This window comes from Columba livia, chromosome 2 (assembly GCF_036013475.1).
Source record: "Columba livia isolate bColLiv1 breed racing homer chromosome 2, bColLiv1.pat.W.v2, whole genome shotgun sequence".
Taxonomy (NCBI): domain Eukaryota; kingdom Metazoa; phylum Chordata; class Aves; order Columbiformes; family Columbidae; genus Columba; species Columba livia.
The window spans coordinates 112,783,881-112,803,694 of NC_088603.1; the positions used below are offsets into that span (position 1 = coordinate 112,783,881).

At 37.4% G+C, this 19,814-nt stretch overlaps 1 protein-coding gene across 3 annotated transcripts in view; it reads left to right on the forward strand.

The window, feature by feature from the left end:
* The window catches only part of MIB1 (MIB E3 ubiquitin protein ligase 1), a 78,247-nt gene that overhangs the window by 3,100 nt on the left and 55,333 nt on the right, over nucleotides 1-19,814 (forward strand). For all 3 annotated transcript variants that reach the window (XM_005498370.4, XM_013366863.3, XM_013366859.3), the window contains exons 2-4: nucleotides 7,581-7,752; nucleotides 10,420-10,549; nucleotides 12,321-12,425. In XM_005498370.4, coding sequence (XP_005498427.1) covers nucleotides 7,581-7,752; nucleotides 10,420-10,549; nucleotides 12,321-12,425 — 407 coding nt within the window. The remainder of the gene's footprint in view (nucleotides 1-7,580; nucleotides 7,753-10,419; nucleotides 10,550-12,320; nucleotides 12,426-19,814) is intronic.

Consider the following 19,814-nt stretch of genomic DNA (forward strand, 5'->3'; position numbering starts at 1 on the left):
AGACTTAGTGATGTACTGTTCTTGTATTTTAATGGTTGTAGGCATTGGAAGACTATGTTAACTTTTTATAAAACTTGAATACCCTTAGTACTAAGATTTTAGATGGTCTTTAACATAAAAAAGTCATTGATGATTTATGTGAAGTGTGTCTTACAAGCTATTTGCTCCAGATGTAGTCATCTGGGTAATGAGTGATTTGTGATATGAAGTTTTGTTTTTCAGTTCTGCTTACCAAGTTAGCTGTATTAGCTGCCAGTTGGTGGTCATATTTATAATGGCCAGCATGTCTTTAAGCAAGACAGAGCAATTGGGAGGGGTTAGTAAATGAAGAATGTGAAAAGAAAGGAAATTTTGGTTAGAAGAAAAGAAACTTCAGGTTGGTCCTGTGTAGTTGCCTCTTAAATGAAGTAAGTGGTGGGATGCGATATGTTAGCAGTGCAGTGTGGTTGCCTGATGACTTGCAAATAAATCCCTTTTTCTGTAAAGTCGCCTTTTGCCAGGATCTGGGAGTCCTGAGAATCCCTCTTTTCTTGTAGTGTTGTGGAAAAAAAGTGAACAGGAGTAGTCGTCTTAGCTGCTTAGCAGAACCTATAAGTATATAAACCCAAGCTTTATATTTAGATGGGAAGATGGCCTTTTCCAAATGTGAAGGCTGTACAGTAGCATGTTTGCAGAGAGCATTTCTGACTATGTTCACATAATACTTATGATCATTACAGAAACTTTGTGTTTACTCTCTTCCTGAAGATTTGCTTTCTACAAAGCTTCAGCAAAAAAAATCGCTTGTCATCTATTTCCTCTTTTATATGACCGGTTCAAAGTAACAATGTTATTTTCCTGCTTAAAATATTTACACAATTATGTTTGAATAAGGGGAGGTGGCAGAGGGGCTGGAGTCAGGAAATGCAATCTTGTGGAATTATCCTGCAGCTATGGTGAGCATCTGTGCAGTGTGAAATGCTCTATGTGCTGTATTCTTCTAATATTGAAAATTCGGGTGTTATCTCTTGAAGATCTGAGTGGCTTTCTGTACTTGAATTAATAGTTTTCAGTAACCTTGAAGAGTTGTGTAAATCATCATGTAGTTACATATGTTGGAACGTTTTAAAAGATAGAGCACCTGGGATGATTTATCCTATGTATTTATTTATTTGTTCATGCTTTTAGCACATTAAATGTAATTTAAGGCAAATTATCTTAGTCAAGATTTTTTAGTGGCTATTTTAAAATACTTATAGAACTCCTCACAAGTAAAAAATCTAACAGCTTCATGAGCAGTGGTACTTGGGAAGCCTTTTTTTTTTTAAGTAATAAACATATCCTTTGTTCTTCCTGCCCTTCCCCCATGTCTCTGACACAATAATCCTCTCCCTCCTCCTGTATCTTGCGATACCCTTACCAGATAGGACACATGCTTTGACAAGTCTGGTGTCTCTTGTATATAGTAATTGGTCAGCTGGCTGCTGCCAAACAGGTTATTTAATTAATGAGTTATGTTTATGGGGACACTGATTTGAGTTTTTACACAATTTGTTGGAATATGGTTCATCTTTAAGAATTCTTTATTTTCAGTTTGCCTGGAGTATGCCCATAGTGTAAAAAAATGTCTGGAGTGGAAAAATTAGAAGAACAAAACATTGGTATTGCTTTTTAAATTGAGGTCTAAATGAATCAGTTTTTCAGGTAATTTATGATATCACTCGTCTGCTGGTAGTGTTGTCATTATTATATGAAAGGATTTTGACTTGTTAGATTTTTGTAGAGAATAATGAGAGAGTCCATTGGAAACCAGATTTCATTGGTTCTGAGAAGCAATAGGAATCACTATTTACTTCTGCTTTCTTAACAGTGAGTGGTATGGATACTCCTTGTACATCTTATTTTACCATTAAAATGTTCTTTTATTGGACAGTTGTATATTGAAAATTATCTTTAGTACAAGAGAGATATTAGTAATAAATTCAAATAGCAATTTGAGCAACACTGCTTCTATTTCCTTTTACATCTTTAAGAGTGAGCATGGGTTTTAAAAACTTGTAGGCAAAGGTTGTAAAATTGATGTATAAATGAGTGGTGACAGAGAACTGGTAGCCTAGGTAAACCAGGGAAGATTTGGGAATAGAGGGCAAAAGTGAAAAATAACTGTGGTAGGGACATAGAGGTAGGAAATTAACATGAAATGCAAATAGTAAAAACATTAATGACAAGTGGAGATCAGGTATACTGGATTTTATGGTGTCCTAAGTTTGGAGAGACATTAGGAAATGGCAGCTATTTAAAAGCAATTAGACATGGTGAAAGTGTGGTACCTTCTCGTTACCTAGTTTCTTCCCTTGCCCCCCATCCCCAGTGCAGTATGGAGGATGATACAAAACCTGTTTTATTTTGAAATAGTCTGCTCCTAGGAAATTTTGAAGAATACTTGGAAGTTTAGTTTTTGCAGTATCTCATTTTAGAGACCTAAAGTGTTCTGCTGGTGCACAGATGGCCAGTTGCAGGACTGATGTTTGAATTCGGAAGTTTTTATGGCACTTTAATGTATTCCAGTAGTTTAATTAAGGCATTCTTTCCTCACGTAAACTTTGTAAAGTTTTTGTTTCTCAACCTTTCTTAAACAGCCTTCCTTTCGAAGAGCAGAAGTGGTTTATGTGACAGATGCAGGTTGCATTTGGGTCAGGATTTCAGTTTGGCTCCAGAGCCTACACTTGACCTAGTCTCCTGGTTGTTCCTGTTCACTGTGCTTCAGTTTACATCATGGGGTGTTTTGGAGCACACAAACTGGTTTATTTTTTGTTGCAAGTAAATTGAAAGGTATCTAAATGCTGATGGGAGTTCAGTCCACTGGGCTACAGAAGAACTAGTCTGAAACGTCAGAAATAACGACTCCTCCTATCCCCCCAAATGTGTGTAGTGCCAACATCAAGTCCTTACTGCATTTTGGTGAGTAGATGATGATGAAGACCAGGGTGATGCAGCTTGTCCCCTTGCAGCCCAGGGAGGGCCACAGTAGAGCAGGTGGACATGCCCTGAAGTTAAGCCCATTGAGAGCCCATGCTTGAGCAGTGTTTTCCTGGAGGAGTGTAGGCTGTGGAGAGGACTCATGCTGGGGCAGGGGAAAAGTGTGAGGAGCTGTTATGGACTCATCATAACCCTCCATTGCCCATCGTCACTGAAATTTCTTCACTGAAGGGGTTGTCCGGTGTGGGAACAGGCTGCCTAGGGAAGTGGTTGAGTCACCATCCCTGGAGGTGTAGCGCTTAGGGAACGTGGTTTAGAGGTGGACTTGACAGTGTTAGGCTAATGGTTGGACTTGATGATCTTAAGGGTCTTTTACAACAAAAATTATTCTATGATTCTGTCTCCCCTGGGGGGATAGAGGAGTTGGGAATGGAAGAGTTGAGTCTGGGAAAAAGGGGAAGTATAAGGAGAAGGTGTTTTAGTTTGTCTTCCTTGCCATCCTCTCTTTTTTTCTTCTTCTTTTTTTTTTTTTTTCTTTTTTTTTAGGTTGGCAATACATTTATTTTTTTCCCCAGTTCAAGTCTGCTTTGCCTGTGATGGTAATAGGTCAGTGATTTCACTTTCATCTCGACCTACAAGCTTTTTATTTTTATTCCACTTCTCATCCTATTGAGGAAGGGAGTGAGAGAGCAGCTGGGTGGGCATCTGGCAGCCAGCCAAGCTCAACCCACCACATTCCTGTACCTGTAATATCTAACTCAACTTAAAAAGAAAAAATTCTTTCAACCTCCTTTAAAACATACTGTTGATTTAAAGAGTTCATTTTGTTTGTATTGTGAACATGAATAAGGGTTTAACTATCACATTTTGTGATCCAGTAGTAGTATCTTGTTTTAGTGTCTTTTTTTACCAGATGAAGTGAAAGCTCTCTTAGTGGTTAAACTTTGTGAACAGGATTACTTTGCCTCCTCCTGCCCTGCCATGCTCTGTTTGTCTTGCCAGCAGCGTTGTGCAGCGCCACAAAGAACGGGATTGGGAAACCAGTCCAGCTGAATATTTTTTCCTACTGGCATTTTTTTCAGCCGGGTATGTTTCTTGGTTCAGTTTACAGCTCAACTCTGCAAAAACCTTTTGCTGGCATAATGGAAGGAATGGAGCGGCATGATCAGGTGAGGCATGCACTGAAGTGGGTGTTGCTGCTGGAATCATGTGTCAGGGAATGGATGAAGGAAGGCTGTATCTATCAGGGTGCTGCTTAGGGACCTGTGAGATGTAATGTGACTCTCTCAATCAGAGACTCCAAATACAGACATACACTGTTCTCTTTTAAGTTCCAGACACTATAGTCAGTAAAATGACTTTTAAGTCAAACATATTTGTATTTTTTTTTTTCTTGGTCTTTCCTAAGGAAATTTTTCTGAGTTTTTCCACAGTGGCTTTTGCCTCACTGGCTAATGTTTAGTTTTTATTTAAGTTACTGTGAAATGACCTAGTTCTGTATTACATGACTTGTGATTATGCCTTTCTTTTGCCCTCTTTCCTGTTGCTTGGACAGACCGAAGAGTCCTGCAGCACCCAATTCTTTGGTCCTTTTACAGCCAAAATAAATGTGATCCTTGGCAAACTGTCTTCCCTGAAGCTCAGCAACCATCAAAAAAATTCCGAAGATGTGTAACTTTTCTCTTTCTATGTGAAATACAAATTTAGCGATCAATTAAGAAAAACCCAACAAACAAATACCACCTCTCAGCCCCAAGTGCCATAACTAGTTAGACTTTTTAGGCAATGCAACAGAACAGTAACAGGTTGTCTGAGTCTGTGTAATCTACCTGCTCTTGAAGACCACAAAAAAGTAGTAAAATGATTCAGTACAATTCATAGCAGTGAGGCAGCGACCTCAAGATCATAGCTAATACTGTCTTTGAGTGTTACAGGTAATCAACAGATACCAGACATCAAAGTCCCAGGGTATGTAACAAGAAAGATCGCTTTCTACTTGATGCTAACTTTCCACGTTGGAAACAAGATCATTCATAGAGTTGAGTGGGGGGAGAAAATGTATGAATGATTTCCTAGTTGTTGTTTTGTAGGAAAACAGCATTTTTTGTTGTTGTTACCAGATGACAAAATACTTTTTAGATGTAGAAGGTTAGTTAAAAAGAATGATTATTATAGTAGATGAGGTGTGTTGGCTGGCAGTTGGAGTTGGCAAATAACGTTATGGGTTATAGGACTTGTCTGTGCCAGACCTGCAAAATTTCAGCACAGAGTTATGGTCAAGGCTTGGGTGCCACTTCAGTCATGAACTACTCCAGGAATTACAGTGATCGTTTAGTATAACATAGGCAGTTTTGGGGAGTTTTTGCAGTAACCGAAGGCTATCTTTGAGTTTCTTGAAGAGGTGTTCAGATCTCTGTGGTGCTACATGCAGTCTTTGCTCAAACTGTGTTGCCTTTTCCAGCCTTTACTAAATATTTATTCCAATGTTTGTGCATCAGGAAAGCTTTTAATTATGAGGCCAGAAATCTTCTTAAATATGTTTATTATCAAAGTTGGAAGAAGATGGAGTGAGAAGGTTTCTTGTTTAGGAGAAATGATGCACGAGATGATTTTGCTGGTATTCAGAGGGACCTTGACAGGCTGGATTAATGGTCCAACAGGGGTGTCATGTAATTCAACAGAGGGAAATGCCAAGTCCTGCAGCTGAGGAAGAGTAACCTCTGCACCCGTACAAGCTGGGGACAGCTGGCCCGAAAGCAGATTTGCAGGAAAGGACCTAGGGATCTTAGTGGACAACCAGTTGACCATGAGCCAGCAATGGCCCTTGTGTTGATGAAGGTATCCAGTGGTCTCCTGGCCTGCATTAGGAACGAACCGTGTTGCCAGCAGGTCAAGGGAGGTGACCCTTCCCCTCTACTCTGCACTGGTGAGGCCACACCTGGAGTGCTGGGTCCAGTTCTGGGCTCCCCAGTGCAAGAGAGACATGGACATACTGAGTGTGTCAAGCGAAAGGCTGCAAATGTGTTTTAAAGGATCTTAAGGCATCTGATATGAGGAGAAACTGAGGGATCTGGTGGTGCTTAGTCTGGAGAAGAGAAGGCTTAGAGAGATCTTAAGAGCATATATAAATGCCTGATGGAGGTTGTAAAGGGTGTAGAGCCAGACTCTTTTCAGTGGTGTCAAGTGACAGGACAAGAGGTGGTGGGCACAAATTGAAATACAGGAATTTCCACTTAAGCATAAGAAGAAATGTTTTTGCTCTAGGGATGACTAGAGTGCTGGAACAGGCTGCCCAGAGGTTGTGGAATCTGCATGCTTGGAGGAGCTCAAAACTTGACTGGATATGGTCTTGGGCAGCTGGCTCTAGTTTACTCTGCTTTGGGCAGTGGTGGTAGGAGTAGACAATCCCCAGAGATTGTCTCAGCTATTATATGGTTTTGTGAAATGATCAGACAAGAATGCATTTCCTTCAGTTTTGCTTCTCCAACTGTTATTTTTTTTTTTCCATTGCGAGTGGCTCAGCTGTTGGACGTAAGTGACTAATAGGTTTATAGTGAATTTGGTAGTCATTTCTGAAGGCATCCCTTCTGGAGGGGGCAAAACCCATTCTTTTTCCTCACTAATTTCAGAGTGATCTGGTTTTTCTTGGCTGTGAGGTGTTAAGTGTTTCTGCGTTTTTTTGTGTGTTTGTTTTTTTTTTGTGTGTTATGGGGATTTGGTTGTTGGTTGTTTATTTTTTAAAGGGTGAGTGGCTAGAAAAATTCTGTGTTACTACAGCCTCTTAGTGATTGTTTTTAGCTTGTGATACAGACTGAATGCCAGTGCTTCTCTTTCCTATTGCTAATTTTTTTCCAAACAGTAGCAGAATTTGTTCTGATTTTTATTTAAAATAAACTTGTGATTGTTCACTGTATTCAAAACACATGGATGGAAACTGTGACTGATAACTTTCTCTCTGCTGTAGGCTGGCAAAGGTGTAGGACTAAGTAGTCTTGGAAACTCAGCTTCTGTAGAGGGCTGGGCAGAGCACATGCTGATGGGCTACATCTGGTCTGTCTTTGGCGCATTCTTTTCCAACAAACCAACATATAAAACAGTAAAATGTTTCAAAAAGAGTAACAGATTTTCTTGAAGCTAATGGCTTCTATCCAACAGAGCTTAATTTTTAGCCGGAATAGAAAAGAGTTGAGATAAGCACTTATCTTTTCCTCTGTACAAAATGTGTAAGTCAAACCAATGATTTTCAAACAGCTGAACACAGTAGCCTTTGTGGTGTAAGGTGTGTTGATAGTCTTAATCGAAAGATAACATTTCGGACTGCCTGTATATATGCATTTCTCACTTTCTGTCTCTGATTGGTATAGATGGAAAAAAACAAGCACGGCTTTCTCAGCTTTTTGAGCTGAGACAAGATAAAACATTTCAGGTACAGAGTGTCGACTGGAGATATGGGGCAAAGTCCATTATCTTTTCGCCTCAGTTGTATAGGCTGATAGAGTATCACTAGCAGCCTTTCTTTATTGTTATCATTTTAGTATAGGATTTCAAATTGTTATGGTGCGCAACAGAGATCTGTGTGCTGTGGCAAAGTTGTCAGTCTTGTTTTCTTTTTCTCCTCATAGGTATCAAGCATGATGGGACTATGTGCGATACTTGTCGACAGCAACCCATCATTGGCATCCGATGGAAATGTGCTGAATGCACGAATTATGACTTGTGCACAGTTTGCTATCACGGGGACAAACATCACTTGAGGCATCGTTTTTACAGAATTACCACACCAGGAAGTGAAAGGTAAAAAATAATATTTTTCCCCATCAAATTAAATAGGAAAACTTAATTGTGGTTAACTTTGAAATTGCAGTTTTGGTTACTGAAACTTGGATTAGGTAAGAAAGTGGCTTGACATGTCAGTTCTATTACTGGTTCTGCCTCTTTGTGCGGGAGGGTAGCTCTAGATCTTTGGACCTTGGAAAACGTGCACATTTTAGAAAGAATGGAATAGAGAAAAAAGTTAGGATGTGATTACTCAATTTCTTTTAACCTCACTGTAGTCTTCCTAAGTCTTGTGTTATCACATAGCAGCTTTAAAACGACGACAGTTATCGTTACATGATGTAGAATCACAAAATGATTTGTCGATGAATTCCTGAATGTGAAAGTTTAATTAGGTTCAAACATGATGTAGACAGATTGAGGGAAAATACCCTTCTTGTGGGCTATGACAAACAGAATGATGTGGAGACAAAACCTTTTACTTGAACTGCTTAAGCTGCTCACTACAGAAAGCAGAAAAAATATGCTGTGAAGGGTTGTTATACCCTTGCCTTGGTTTTCATGTTCTTAAGCATGTATTATTGTCTCCCAGTGAAGAACTCTGAACTAAATTGGCATTTAGTTTGATCTTGCATAGCTGTTCTGTTGTTCTTTAAATAACTTGTCTAAATCCGAAGCCCATCATGATTTATCTACTAGTTAAGTGACAATGATGATATTTGCCTCCTACTAAATACTTGGAAAGCTACAATAAAGGGTTGTGTAAAGGCTACGTGCTGTGGCATCACTTCTGTGATAACTCTCCAATATGTTCTTTCATTAAATCTTTGGAACCTTTTTGTTAGAGATGATGCTCAGTTAAGTGTGACATGTGTGAAACAGGATTTTTTTTTACTCTTCTTGGGAAATAAGGTTTACAAATACATTGTAATTCAGTGATGTGCTTTTATCAGTACTTTTACAGTTAAGGAAAGTTGTTGGAGCATGCAAACTCAGTTCTTCTATTGTGTCTTGTAGGGACTGTGCTTAATTTCTGAAGTGTTTTTCTTGAAGTTTGACTATGGCTCAAATACCTGGGTCAGTGGCTTACAAAAAGTAACTTCTGTTTTTTTGAAATTCATACTGGCAGATCTAGGTACCAAATAGATATCATAAGCTTAGTGTCTCAATTATAATGTTTAATGCAGAGCAAGACTTGAAAGTTGGATCCAAGAGTAGAAAGTGCTGACTTAGTGTAATCAATAGAGAATAGGTAACAAAATACAAATCTATTTTTCGATTTATTTTTTTTAAATATCATTGCTTTTGACAATGCTTACCAGACTTTCCCCCTTCTTTACTTTTTTCCCCCCTCTTCATTTTTTTTTAGCTGAAGTTTCCTTTGTAATTTTAAGTGGTCTGTGTTTTAGTTTTGGAGATAGATTGTACACAATGTATAGACTTGCAGGAAATCTTTTGCATCTTGTCACTTTCTCCCTCTCTGTATCTTCCCATTGAGCTCTGTTTTGCAACTGTTATCTAGAAGGCAGCTTCATCTGTCAAGGAGCTATTTCTATTGATCAAGCTTCATTGAGAAAAATGGATTAAAGTTAATTTTTTGAAGGAGGAGAAAAGGGCAAAACAGTGCTATTGAATTGGAGGGATATCTCATAACAAAAATGGCAAGAGGCATCAAAGGACATTTGGATGAAGGAAAGCATCAGCTCTTCCTATTTTATTCTTGAGTTTGGGATATCGCATGGGCAGCATACCGAAGTAATGTATGCTGGTGTTTGTCTGAGTTTTGTAGGTACTCAGATCTGTCTAAAATGCTGCTGTAAACAACATATCCTTGTGTTTTCTATCATTCTTTTATATTAGATAAAAATGGCTAATATTTTAATGTGCTCTTTGCATCGATTCCAGCTGTTTAACTTTTTCCTTGTCTGCCATCTGCTGGATGTTAGAAGTTTAGCAGGAGGGTGATACACTTCTGAAGAAGTTGGGAAACATTCAGAATTTCAGCTGAAAAATACTATTTTCTGGCATGAAGTAAGAAATCTGTTTGCATGCAGATGGGTGACTTTTGAGATAACTGAAAAGGCTGGAAAATGTTTGTCTCTTTGTTTCAATTTGTAAGTTAAATACTCATGAACTGTTCTGTTTGGACTTATCTACTTCTGTTGAAGTCAGAGGGAAATAAGAGATTTGCTTTAGAAAAATAGCATATTATGGCTGATATATGGAATTACATTTGCTGAGATATGCTGTAAGAAGTATGTAGAAAATAAACTGAGATATGGAGGGAAAGAGATGTAGCTCTTAATAGCATAATTCTGAACAAAAATGGCAGAGCAATTGCAAGACAGTAATATTGGCCAAGGGTGAATCTACAAGATACAGATATGTAGTGTTTATGTAACTTTTTGTTTCTTTAATGATTTTAACGGTAAGAGTACAGTTCTATATGTATGTGTTTACAAGATTATTGCTTGTACTAGGAATTTTGGAGAAGAAATTACCATTAGAATTCAAAACTACTTATACAATAAATCAGATTTGGTGAAATCATGGTTTTTTATCTTTTGGGCTGCTATTTGAGTTGAGAATTGAATGAATGCTTTTCTTGCTTCCCATCCCTAAAGATTTGTCTTGGACTTTCTTTATTATCTTGACATTTGTGGGTTCTTCTTTCAATAACTTCAGGGTATTGTTGGAGTCTCGCCGTAAATCAAAGAAAATTACAGCAAGAGGAATCTTTGCAGGTGCCAGGGTGGTGCGTGGAGTTGACTGGCAATGGGAAGATCAAGATGGTGGCAATGGGCGCAGAGGAAAGGTAACACTAAAAGCTGCTTTAAATAAGAAGATGCCTTACTGCATGCTCATATAATGGCCTCAGTGGCTTTTCTAATTGTAGAGTAAAAATATAATCATAGAAGTTACTATTTCAATTTGCTGGCCATTTTTTAATCTTATTCTGTAATGCTCAAGCATGTAGAAAGAGAAGGGGATGGACACTATGACAAGTTCTTATAAATTTAAATGTACATTTTTATAATACCAACAGAACATTTTAAAAACTACTAAATTTTTGTCTTGGTTGTTGTGTATAAGACTGGCTTGTAACAACATTAACATCTTGGGCATATTCGGCTTTACTGGGGAGCTGGTATAAAAACAGAGCTCTCAAGAATGGCCCTTTCTGGTCATTGCATTCTGTGGTCTTATTGTGGGTCAGCACATTTGTGTATCTCTTGCTCTTGGTTTTCAGTGCTTATGCCCTGGATTTTTTTTTTTCTTATAATAATTATAGGCACTTTTCCAGTTTAAAATTAAGACCTTTGCAATTGGATATGGATATTGATATTATTGGCTTAGGATGTTATATAAGTGGTTTTGATATAGTGGGATAATAAATATATTTGGATTTATTGAAAATTGCATGGAATTATGTGTTGCTAATCATAACCTTTGCAAATTTTCTGGTTACAACTTACATTTACCTTGAGAACTAATGAAGGTTTGTTGTAAGTATGAACATAGAGTGTGAAATATGCTATGACTTCTGTCACCAAATATCAGATGTTCTAGAAGGGAGAATTGGATACCTGTGTATCTTAGTGAACTGGTGTTTTTTGTTGCATTTATTTTTAGTAGACTTAAGCAGCATTTAAAGAAAGTGAAAAATTCCTGAATATGTAGCCTATTTTATGTCCTAGACATTTATGGAAGCTTTAGGACTTTTGGGGATTTAATTTTGGATTTTATTGAGAGGAGATAATAAATTTAAATCTCTGAAAGCAAGGGATATTCAGATGCACCTTGTCTCATCTTGATTATTTGCCTCTTGCTGTGAATTTGGCAAGGTATTTTGAAATCTCTGAAATATTGCAAAATAGGAGTCTTATACTGCATTGTCTGCTTTATGTACTAAACCTGAATTAGTGCGACGGTTTGCAAGCGAAAAATACATGTAAATGCCTATAAAAGTTTTTAATGAGAAAAAGCAAATGATAGCTAGCAGAAACAGCTTTTAAATAAGTGTAAATAAGAATGAAGACAAATTTTAGAAACTGATTTTTTTGAATAATGGAAATATTTTCAGAATTTGGTGTGTGGCCTCATGATTTCAGGAATGACAGGGAAAGTCCTTTTCACTGTCATTTTGTGGTGTTAAACACTCTGGAAATAAAACTTTGTCTCCTAACATAGTGTAGCATCACCAGGCTCATGCAGGTTGAATCAGGCAAGTTGGAGCAATTAAAATAGTTTTCATCTTGTTTTTCTTAGTTAAATGCTACTTCTGGTGACAACATGTCAAGGCATCATAAAATTAATTTATACAATTCAGATTTTCTTCTCTACTTATGTAGTTAGATTACCTACCAAATATATAAAAGAAAAATGGGCCTACAAAGTATATGTTCAGGCTGTTATCTTATGGAGATGCATCAATCAGAAAACAACTTCAGAATGAATTCTACCACATTCAGTAAAACTGCTGTAGTCTGTATTTTTCTGAAGGGGGATGAGTAAACTTTTAAGTTCAAATTGTTTTTCTAAGTCTTTGTTCTAGAAACAATTTTTGTGTTTTTAAAACTGAATAGGTAACTGAAATCCAAGATTGGAGTGCTTCGAGTCCACATAGCGCAGCATATGTTCTTTGGGACAATGGTGCTAAAAACCTTTACAGAGTTGGCTTTGAGGGCATGGTAAGTATAAAAGGACACAAAGGGTAAAATGCATGGTGGGGGAAGGGTAGTAAGAGTAACTTGTGCTTTATTATCCTGCCTTTGTAATATCCTTTGTCAGTTCCATGCTGTTAGGTCATTGTGAATACAGCTGGGTGGATCATGCATATGTATTAGGAAGACAGTCTGATCTGGGAATTTATAAAACATGTGAATAATTTAAGGACGAGTTTCTGCCAAAGTATAGTAAATATTTACATTGTATACGTTATTATCTTCCTGTGCTATTATTGTGCTTAAATCAAAATTCAGGAAAGAAGCAGCTTAGTGATGAACTTTTAAAAGACCTTATTTCTTTAACTCCTGAACTATTCAGTTCACTTCAAATTTCGGTGTGATTACTGCAAGATTTGGAGGTGTTAAATTACTGGCAACACTCGGAATCCTCTTGAAAGCAATTTTTTGTCAATGGAAAAGTGTTGAATTAGGTTACAACCTTAGTTAGCTTTAGCACTAAATATTTTCTTTTTCACTTCCTAGCTTTTACAGCTATTTCTACAGCGTAGGAGAGAAAATGGGTCAGAGCCTAGCCTAAGTGCCTTCTGTCACTGGGTTTTCTTATCCTAATAGGGGTCAAGGAAAGGTTACTTTGATTATCAGCTGCTTGTAACATCTTAATTAGCATTTTCTTTGCATGATTTTTGTTTGATACTGCAGAGGAAAACCATGTTAACTTAACATTGAAGTGTCATCTTGTCAGATGTGTGTCGGTGATGAAATGTTAAACAATGGCTAGTTTACTTGTTTGGGAAGTATTTTGCCTTATACCCTCACTTGAAATAAAGTTTATCTCTGTAATCAAAAATAAATACTACTTTTGCAGTAAATACATATTTTAGTGTGAGGTTTAAAAAGAGTAAACATCTTTAGTGCAGGTCAGCTTTTCTGATGCATGAAGATGCTAAGGATAAAATATAAGTCAATATTGAATTGTATCCTTCATGGTCCACACCAGTTCTAAAGAAAATTCCGTATATACTGTCAAAAGGTAAAGTTATCTGTTATGGTAGGTAGTATAATTTTGTTAAACCAGTGTTTGATACCTTCCCCCTTATATTTCATTGTCATGCTTGGAAAAGGAGCATAATTACACAATCTAGATAGACTGAAATACAGATCAACTGATTTTTTGTTGTTGTTGTTGTGATTTCAGTTACTATGTTATAATTTGTGCTCTACATAGTAGGAATGCTGTGGAATCATTAAAGGTTCCTTCTGTCCTCAGAAAAAATACATTTAAGATAAGTTATATCTGTTCTGAATAGTTATTTCCAAAACAGAAAAATATATATGGTTTGTAAATCAACTGTATTCTGTTGCCATACTAATGCCACATAAGGAAGCATTAAATATTTTTAGAATACTTGATTAAGTCCTGCAACTGTAAACTTGAATGGATAAGGATGACCTTTCCCACAAGATTTGCAGAAGTATAAAAATTTGGTCAGTCATTTAATTGACAACAAAAAAAATGTTAAAATGTTTGTGAAACTACATATATGTACATGTATTTACAGGATGATACATAAAAAGTGCATGTACATGCATATGTTTAAAAGGGTAATTTGAGGCTTTGTATGTAGTGCTTACCTGTTTGTAATCCATTCTTAAAATAATTTCATCTTTGTCAAATACTTTTATCAAATTCAATTTTCACTTCGGGCAGAATGGAATCTTGGATATCTGTGACAAATAGTCATTTGAATGTAAAGCTAAATTTTATAACTGATTCATTGCTTGCTAAGTGTACAATTCATTATGATTATTTACTGCTATTTATGTGCTATTATGTAAAGCTGATTAATAGACTGTCAGAAAGTTCATATAAAGTTGGGACAAACTTGTTTGGGAACTTAGAAATTGGATAAGAATGTTCAGAGAAAGTGGAATCAACAATACTCAGTGTGTGCCCATGTAAATACAGCTGGGAAAGAGACCCCTACTTGCAAATGAATAACACTTGACTCGAGGCAAATAGAGCTGATTAAAGAAACACAGCTCTTTATTGTAAGTCAGGGTTGCTTGTTTGATAGCTGACAGGCTGCATCTGCTCCTCAAAATTAATCTATCTGGCCTGTCAGCTTTTTCTTGGGAAAGACAGGGGCTGGCTGGTGGGGCAGCAGGTGCTGGCTGAAAAATTGCCTTTATTTGTGGCCTGATCCTTGTGGTTTTTTTTGGAGTTTGTTGTTGTGTTTACATACAAAGGAGTAGAGAGAGGTGCATCTTCTTTTTCTTTGTGAATCCTGGCATTTAAATCTTGGAGTCTCTGCTGCCACAGGCCACAAATTCCCAAATTGAAATCTGTTTTCATGATACTGTTAGGCTGAGTAACATGTTTGATACACCCATAGTAGGGATAAAGTGCTGTTGGCTAACATGATTATTGACACTGCTTGCATTTCATATCTGTGTGTTCAGATCCTAGAGCCAGACCAAGCTGTTAACCACATTACCTGCTTTAGAAATGTATGAACATAGCCTTTTGTGATAAAAAGTTACGCTTTGTGGCATTAGAGAGTTAATTGGGATTTAGCTTTTTGGACTTGTTTCTAGTTCTTATTTCTTCATATCACACATCCAAGGATGTAAAGCTGGTAACTTCCTTTGGTTTTCAATAAGCAGCATATTCTGCTACTTATTAGTGGAATGATTTTGCTGTAAAAACTTAAAATAGTTCCGTCAGCAGGAATGCCCCAAATCAGTTTCATTATTTAGGGATCCATATTGTGCTGACAAATTTCTTTGTTTTGTTTTTTGTTTTGTTTTCTGTGATTACCCTCCTCTTTTTGTTATTCTTTATGGAGGATCTTCTGTTTATCTTTGTAGCCTCTGAAAGAAATAACTGTAGTTATCCATCATTTTCACAGTAATCTGTAAGACATCCGTGTTTGTGTACTTTTTTCCATGAATTCTGAATAGTTGAGTGCGTAAAGAAAATTGAGAAGATTCCTTGCCGTTGTGTTTTTGACGTTACTTTAAACTTTCTTATTCTGATCGATAGCGTGTCTGTTTATTGACATTTATATGGGTTACCCTTAAAGATAATCCTTGAAATTACTCTAGAGGATTTTAAGAATGTGTTGATAATGTGTGGTTTTTTGTTTGCTTTGTTTTTTGGTTTTGTTTGTTTGTTTTTTTAAGTTAGAGTAAACGTCTTGGCATACTAGACATTGCAGGTGTATGTTATATATAGAAAAATGTGTTCTGGTGCGGTAGCAACTGTCAGATCTGTGATGTAGGTCCGATCTCCAGCTCTCTAGTCCTTTATCTTGGCTCAGGTATGTTCAAAATGATGGGTTTAGAAAGGAACAACAAGAATTTTAATTATTTTGTTAGTTCAATGTCCCTCTGTTCTAGGTGCTGATGAAAGCTGATATAAAACACAGAAACATGAATTTTGGCCACTTTACACATGCAGCAGATGTTTTTTATTATGTTACTGACACTGTAGCCAAAGTTAGGTGGTTAGTTGTTTGGAATCCAGAGAGGAAGGAGATATTTATGTATACCTTGTGCATTTATTTGCATTTTCCAGTGACTTTCTTTCACTGCTTGTTTACATAGTCTTGTTTCTCTACATTTGTCCTGTAGTCACAACCAAGCCAAGTTTCTAATGTCTCCCTAATTGAATTGCTTGGAAACATGTTTCTGTTAAGCAGAAATATATTTACTGATCCTTTCCCAGTTTTGTTATTTACAGTATTAACCCACAAGACAGGCTTAACTTCCCATGCATATTTTTTTTTTTTTAATATAAGTGCCTATAATCAATAGACAGTGCAGTTTTAAGGAGTTCACTCAGGATTTGCCTGAAGTCTGATTTCTTCTATAAGAAGCTGTTGCTATTGTTTTTGTACCTTGCACCTTTTGTTATTTCCATCATTTTCTCTATTCTGCTTTCTCCTTTTATTGCTTTCACTTTTCTCAGCTTCTTGAAACTGAAAATTGAGTTCATTAAATTTGAAATACAGCATTTCTTATAAACCTTTAGCTAAAACTTAGGGATTTATCCAGTTCCTTGTTGTCTTAATCAGGTGACAAAGCAGCAGTCACTGGGCTTTTTCCATTTGCCCTGTAAGGGCTTATTTCCTTGTCCTTTCCTTATTTTCCTTGTCCTGAGTTTGAAGACTTCAAATGACCTTTAAAGGGTGTATTCATTGTTACCCCAAAACACCTGTAGCTGTGGCACCATTTCTGTGGGCGTATCTGTAAGATCAGTATTAATTTCTCTCCTGATACTCAGTCTTGGTGTTAGATGCTATTTCAGTTCATCTGGATCAAACATTCTCCTTTTTCTTAGCAGCACACCTAGTTTCCTTATCAGGTCTGTAGAGTCCTCTGCCTGGTTTTGATGGATGGCATCCCATATTGACTGGAACAACTCAATAGTTATTCCACTAGGCAGCTGCTCCTTCAGTATTGTTTTCCTCTTCAAGGTCAGAGTTGATGGCACTTTTACACCATCTGCCCACACTGCTGACAGTGCTGTAATGTACATTTTGTTCATTCCTTGAAGTTTTTATCATTACAAAATTGTTGCTGTTTTTTCAATGGATGCTATGTCAAAGTAAACTGTTATATTTTCTGTGTTTCCATTTGGCTGAGCAGATCATGATCTTTATGTAATCTAGTCACATACAGCTGCAATGCAAAGAGAGTTTTCAGCAAGTCAGAAGGTAGATGCTAGAAGGCCGAAGTTTTCCACTGTAGGCAAAAAACCATTATTACTCACTGCTCATGTTCATCAGCTGTTACTATGGATCTGAAAGTCTTGCTGTTTTGTGCTGGTCCTTGAGTTTTTGTTATGATGATTTCCTGCTGAAGTGAACCTTCCATCTCTTTGCTAAACATACACAAATGCCACAAAACCTATAGCTTATTTTTCTGTTTCTTGGAATAACCCTCTCTAAGGTTAATTGAATGATTTCTCCATCGAGTTAAAGTGGAATAGCTTATGTTTTGTTTCCATCTTTTCACATTTGTCTCCACCATGTATTTACACCCATCATCACTTCTTTTTCTGTGCACCGTGTCACCATGAGTCTAAAACTTGCATTTTAATGTCCATTGTGTTTTGGTACATTCCTTTTTGCACTTATTAGTCTCATCTCCAAACGATTTACTATTTCAATCCATTTGCAAAATGCCAGGAGACTTACCCAATTTAGGAAAATCCTGGTGGTGTTCTCCAAAGAGCGACGTGATGCGCTGGCAGTTGATGTGGCCGGGCTTTGGGTGTCTTTGTGCTCCGTCCTCACTAGGGGGGCCTCTTCCCACGCAGTCCCCAGGGCGGGATGACCAGAAGCTTAACATGGCCCCTGATTTTTATTTTTATTTTTACTTAAACTACTTGGGCAGAAAACTTGTTTTCTGAGAAATACAGTAGCTGGATGCTAGAAGTAGGATACAAATCATCAAGGCACTGACAAACACAATACTGCCCTCAGTGACCAGTAACTGCTAAGCAGCCAGAAACAATACAAAATTCACTGTATGTCCTGATCTATGAAGAATGTACCACCACTTTCTGAAAAAGTGATGAAAACAGCCAGACGAAATTAATGAGATTTAGCCGCTCTTCAAAGGCTGCGAGAAAGCAGAGACAGAGGGTTTGTTCAGCCCAGCAGCTTACCCAGCTTTCATGGTACTGAAATACAACTAAGTACAGTTTCCTGTCTTAAAACTTCAGGATCTTTTTTGAGTTTGGTTATGTTTTTTAATACATTCGCAGGCCTTTATCATATTGGTGTCACTTTTGTTAGTAGTGCTGTTTGCAAAATTGCTGAAGGAACTCTGCTGTATATACAAGTTAGTTTCTTACTGCCTTAATCTCTGTCAAGTGCCTTATCTTTCTGTGTGTTTTGAGTCCTCAATATTTTGTTGAAGGCTTATGTAAATCAACATGTTACCTTGCTTTTCTGTGATACTTAGGTCAGACTCTTGTTTTCCTCCTTAGTGATCTAATATTGACTTCACCATGTAAGTGAAAGGAAGACATATGAAGCTGAGGTTCAAGATCAATCTACCATTTAGTTTTGCAACCAAGTATATCATTGTACTCCAGAAATAAACAATGTGTAGGGCATGATACAGGCAGGATAACAAAAGAAAGCAGATTTGTGGATTTCTGGGTATTCTTTTTTTCTGTAAAATTTAAGATATCTTAACCTGCTTCCCAGTAATTTCTGCTGAAAGATAGTAATTAGCCTTGTACAAAATATTTTATTTCTTCTACTAGCTTTTAGCCATCAGTCAGCTTTGTACATTCATACTTGCTGTAACATAAGTGATCTTTCACTCAGATTTTGCCTGGCTGGGAGGAGAACTGTTTAGGACCCTCCCACGCTCTATTCTTCATGCTCTGAAGAATGTGAAGACAGCTCTTGCATGTATATCCCCTTCTTCACTCCTGTGCAGACAGCTGCTTGTTGCATGACATGAAGAGTTTGTATTCAGTGGGCGAGACCCAGTGCTCCTGGGCACATTCAATCTCTGTTGGTGTGGGGGAATGAGTGAGCTTTCCATCTGGGGTGGTCAGCACAGCCCCTTTGTCCTCGGCCCAGTTAAACCCAGCACCTGCCCGTGGGTGGCAGGATTTTGTCGCAGTCCTGCTGCTGCTGGGCTGAACAAACCCTCTGTCTCTGCTTTCTCGTAGCCTTTGAAGAGCGGCTAAATCTCATTAATTTCGTCTGGCTGTTTTCATCACTTTTTCAGAAAGTGGTGGTACATTCTTCATAGATCAGGACATACAGTGAATTTTGTATTGTTTCTGGCTGCTTAGCAGTTACTGGTCACTGAGGGCAGTATTGTGTTTGTCAGTGCCTTGATGATTTGGAAGACTTGAGAGTTTTCATTTTAATCTTTTTGCAGGTGCACAATCTGTCAGTGTCTTGGGTGTGGGAAAAATAATTCTTAAAGTATTTGTTTAGTTATGGTTGATTATATCATAACCACCATCCATCTTCTGTTTCCTCCCCCATCCCATAGAATATTCTGACACATTTTGCAAACAGTTTCCTATCTCCTTCCCAACTCATCATGTGCACAAAATGCCCTTTGTTTAGTTGGAATTGTTCTATAAGGAGCAATGGCAGATGGTAGCCATTTGGCTTTAACGGTTACACGGGGAAAAAGCTAGAGGAAAGGAGAATTATAGGAACTCTGCTGACTTTGTGAAAAGGAGCTGGTTACAAAACAGTGTCTTTATGAAGGATGAGCTTTATAAAAGATCACATTTTTTAAAAAGTAATATCCTTGTGTTCTGTATACTCTTAATTGGAAAAATTTTCATTTTGTAGAGTTTGTGGGCCAGGTTTTCTTCACCGAGTTAAACATGTATCTCTCAAAAAG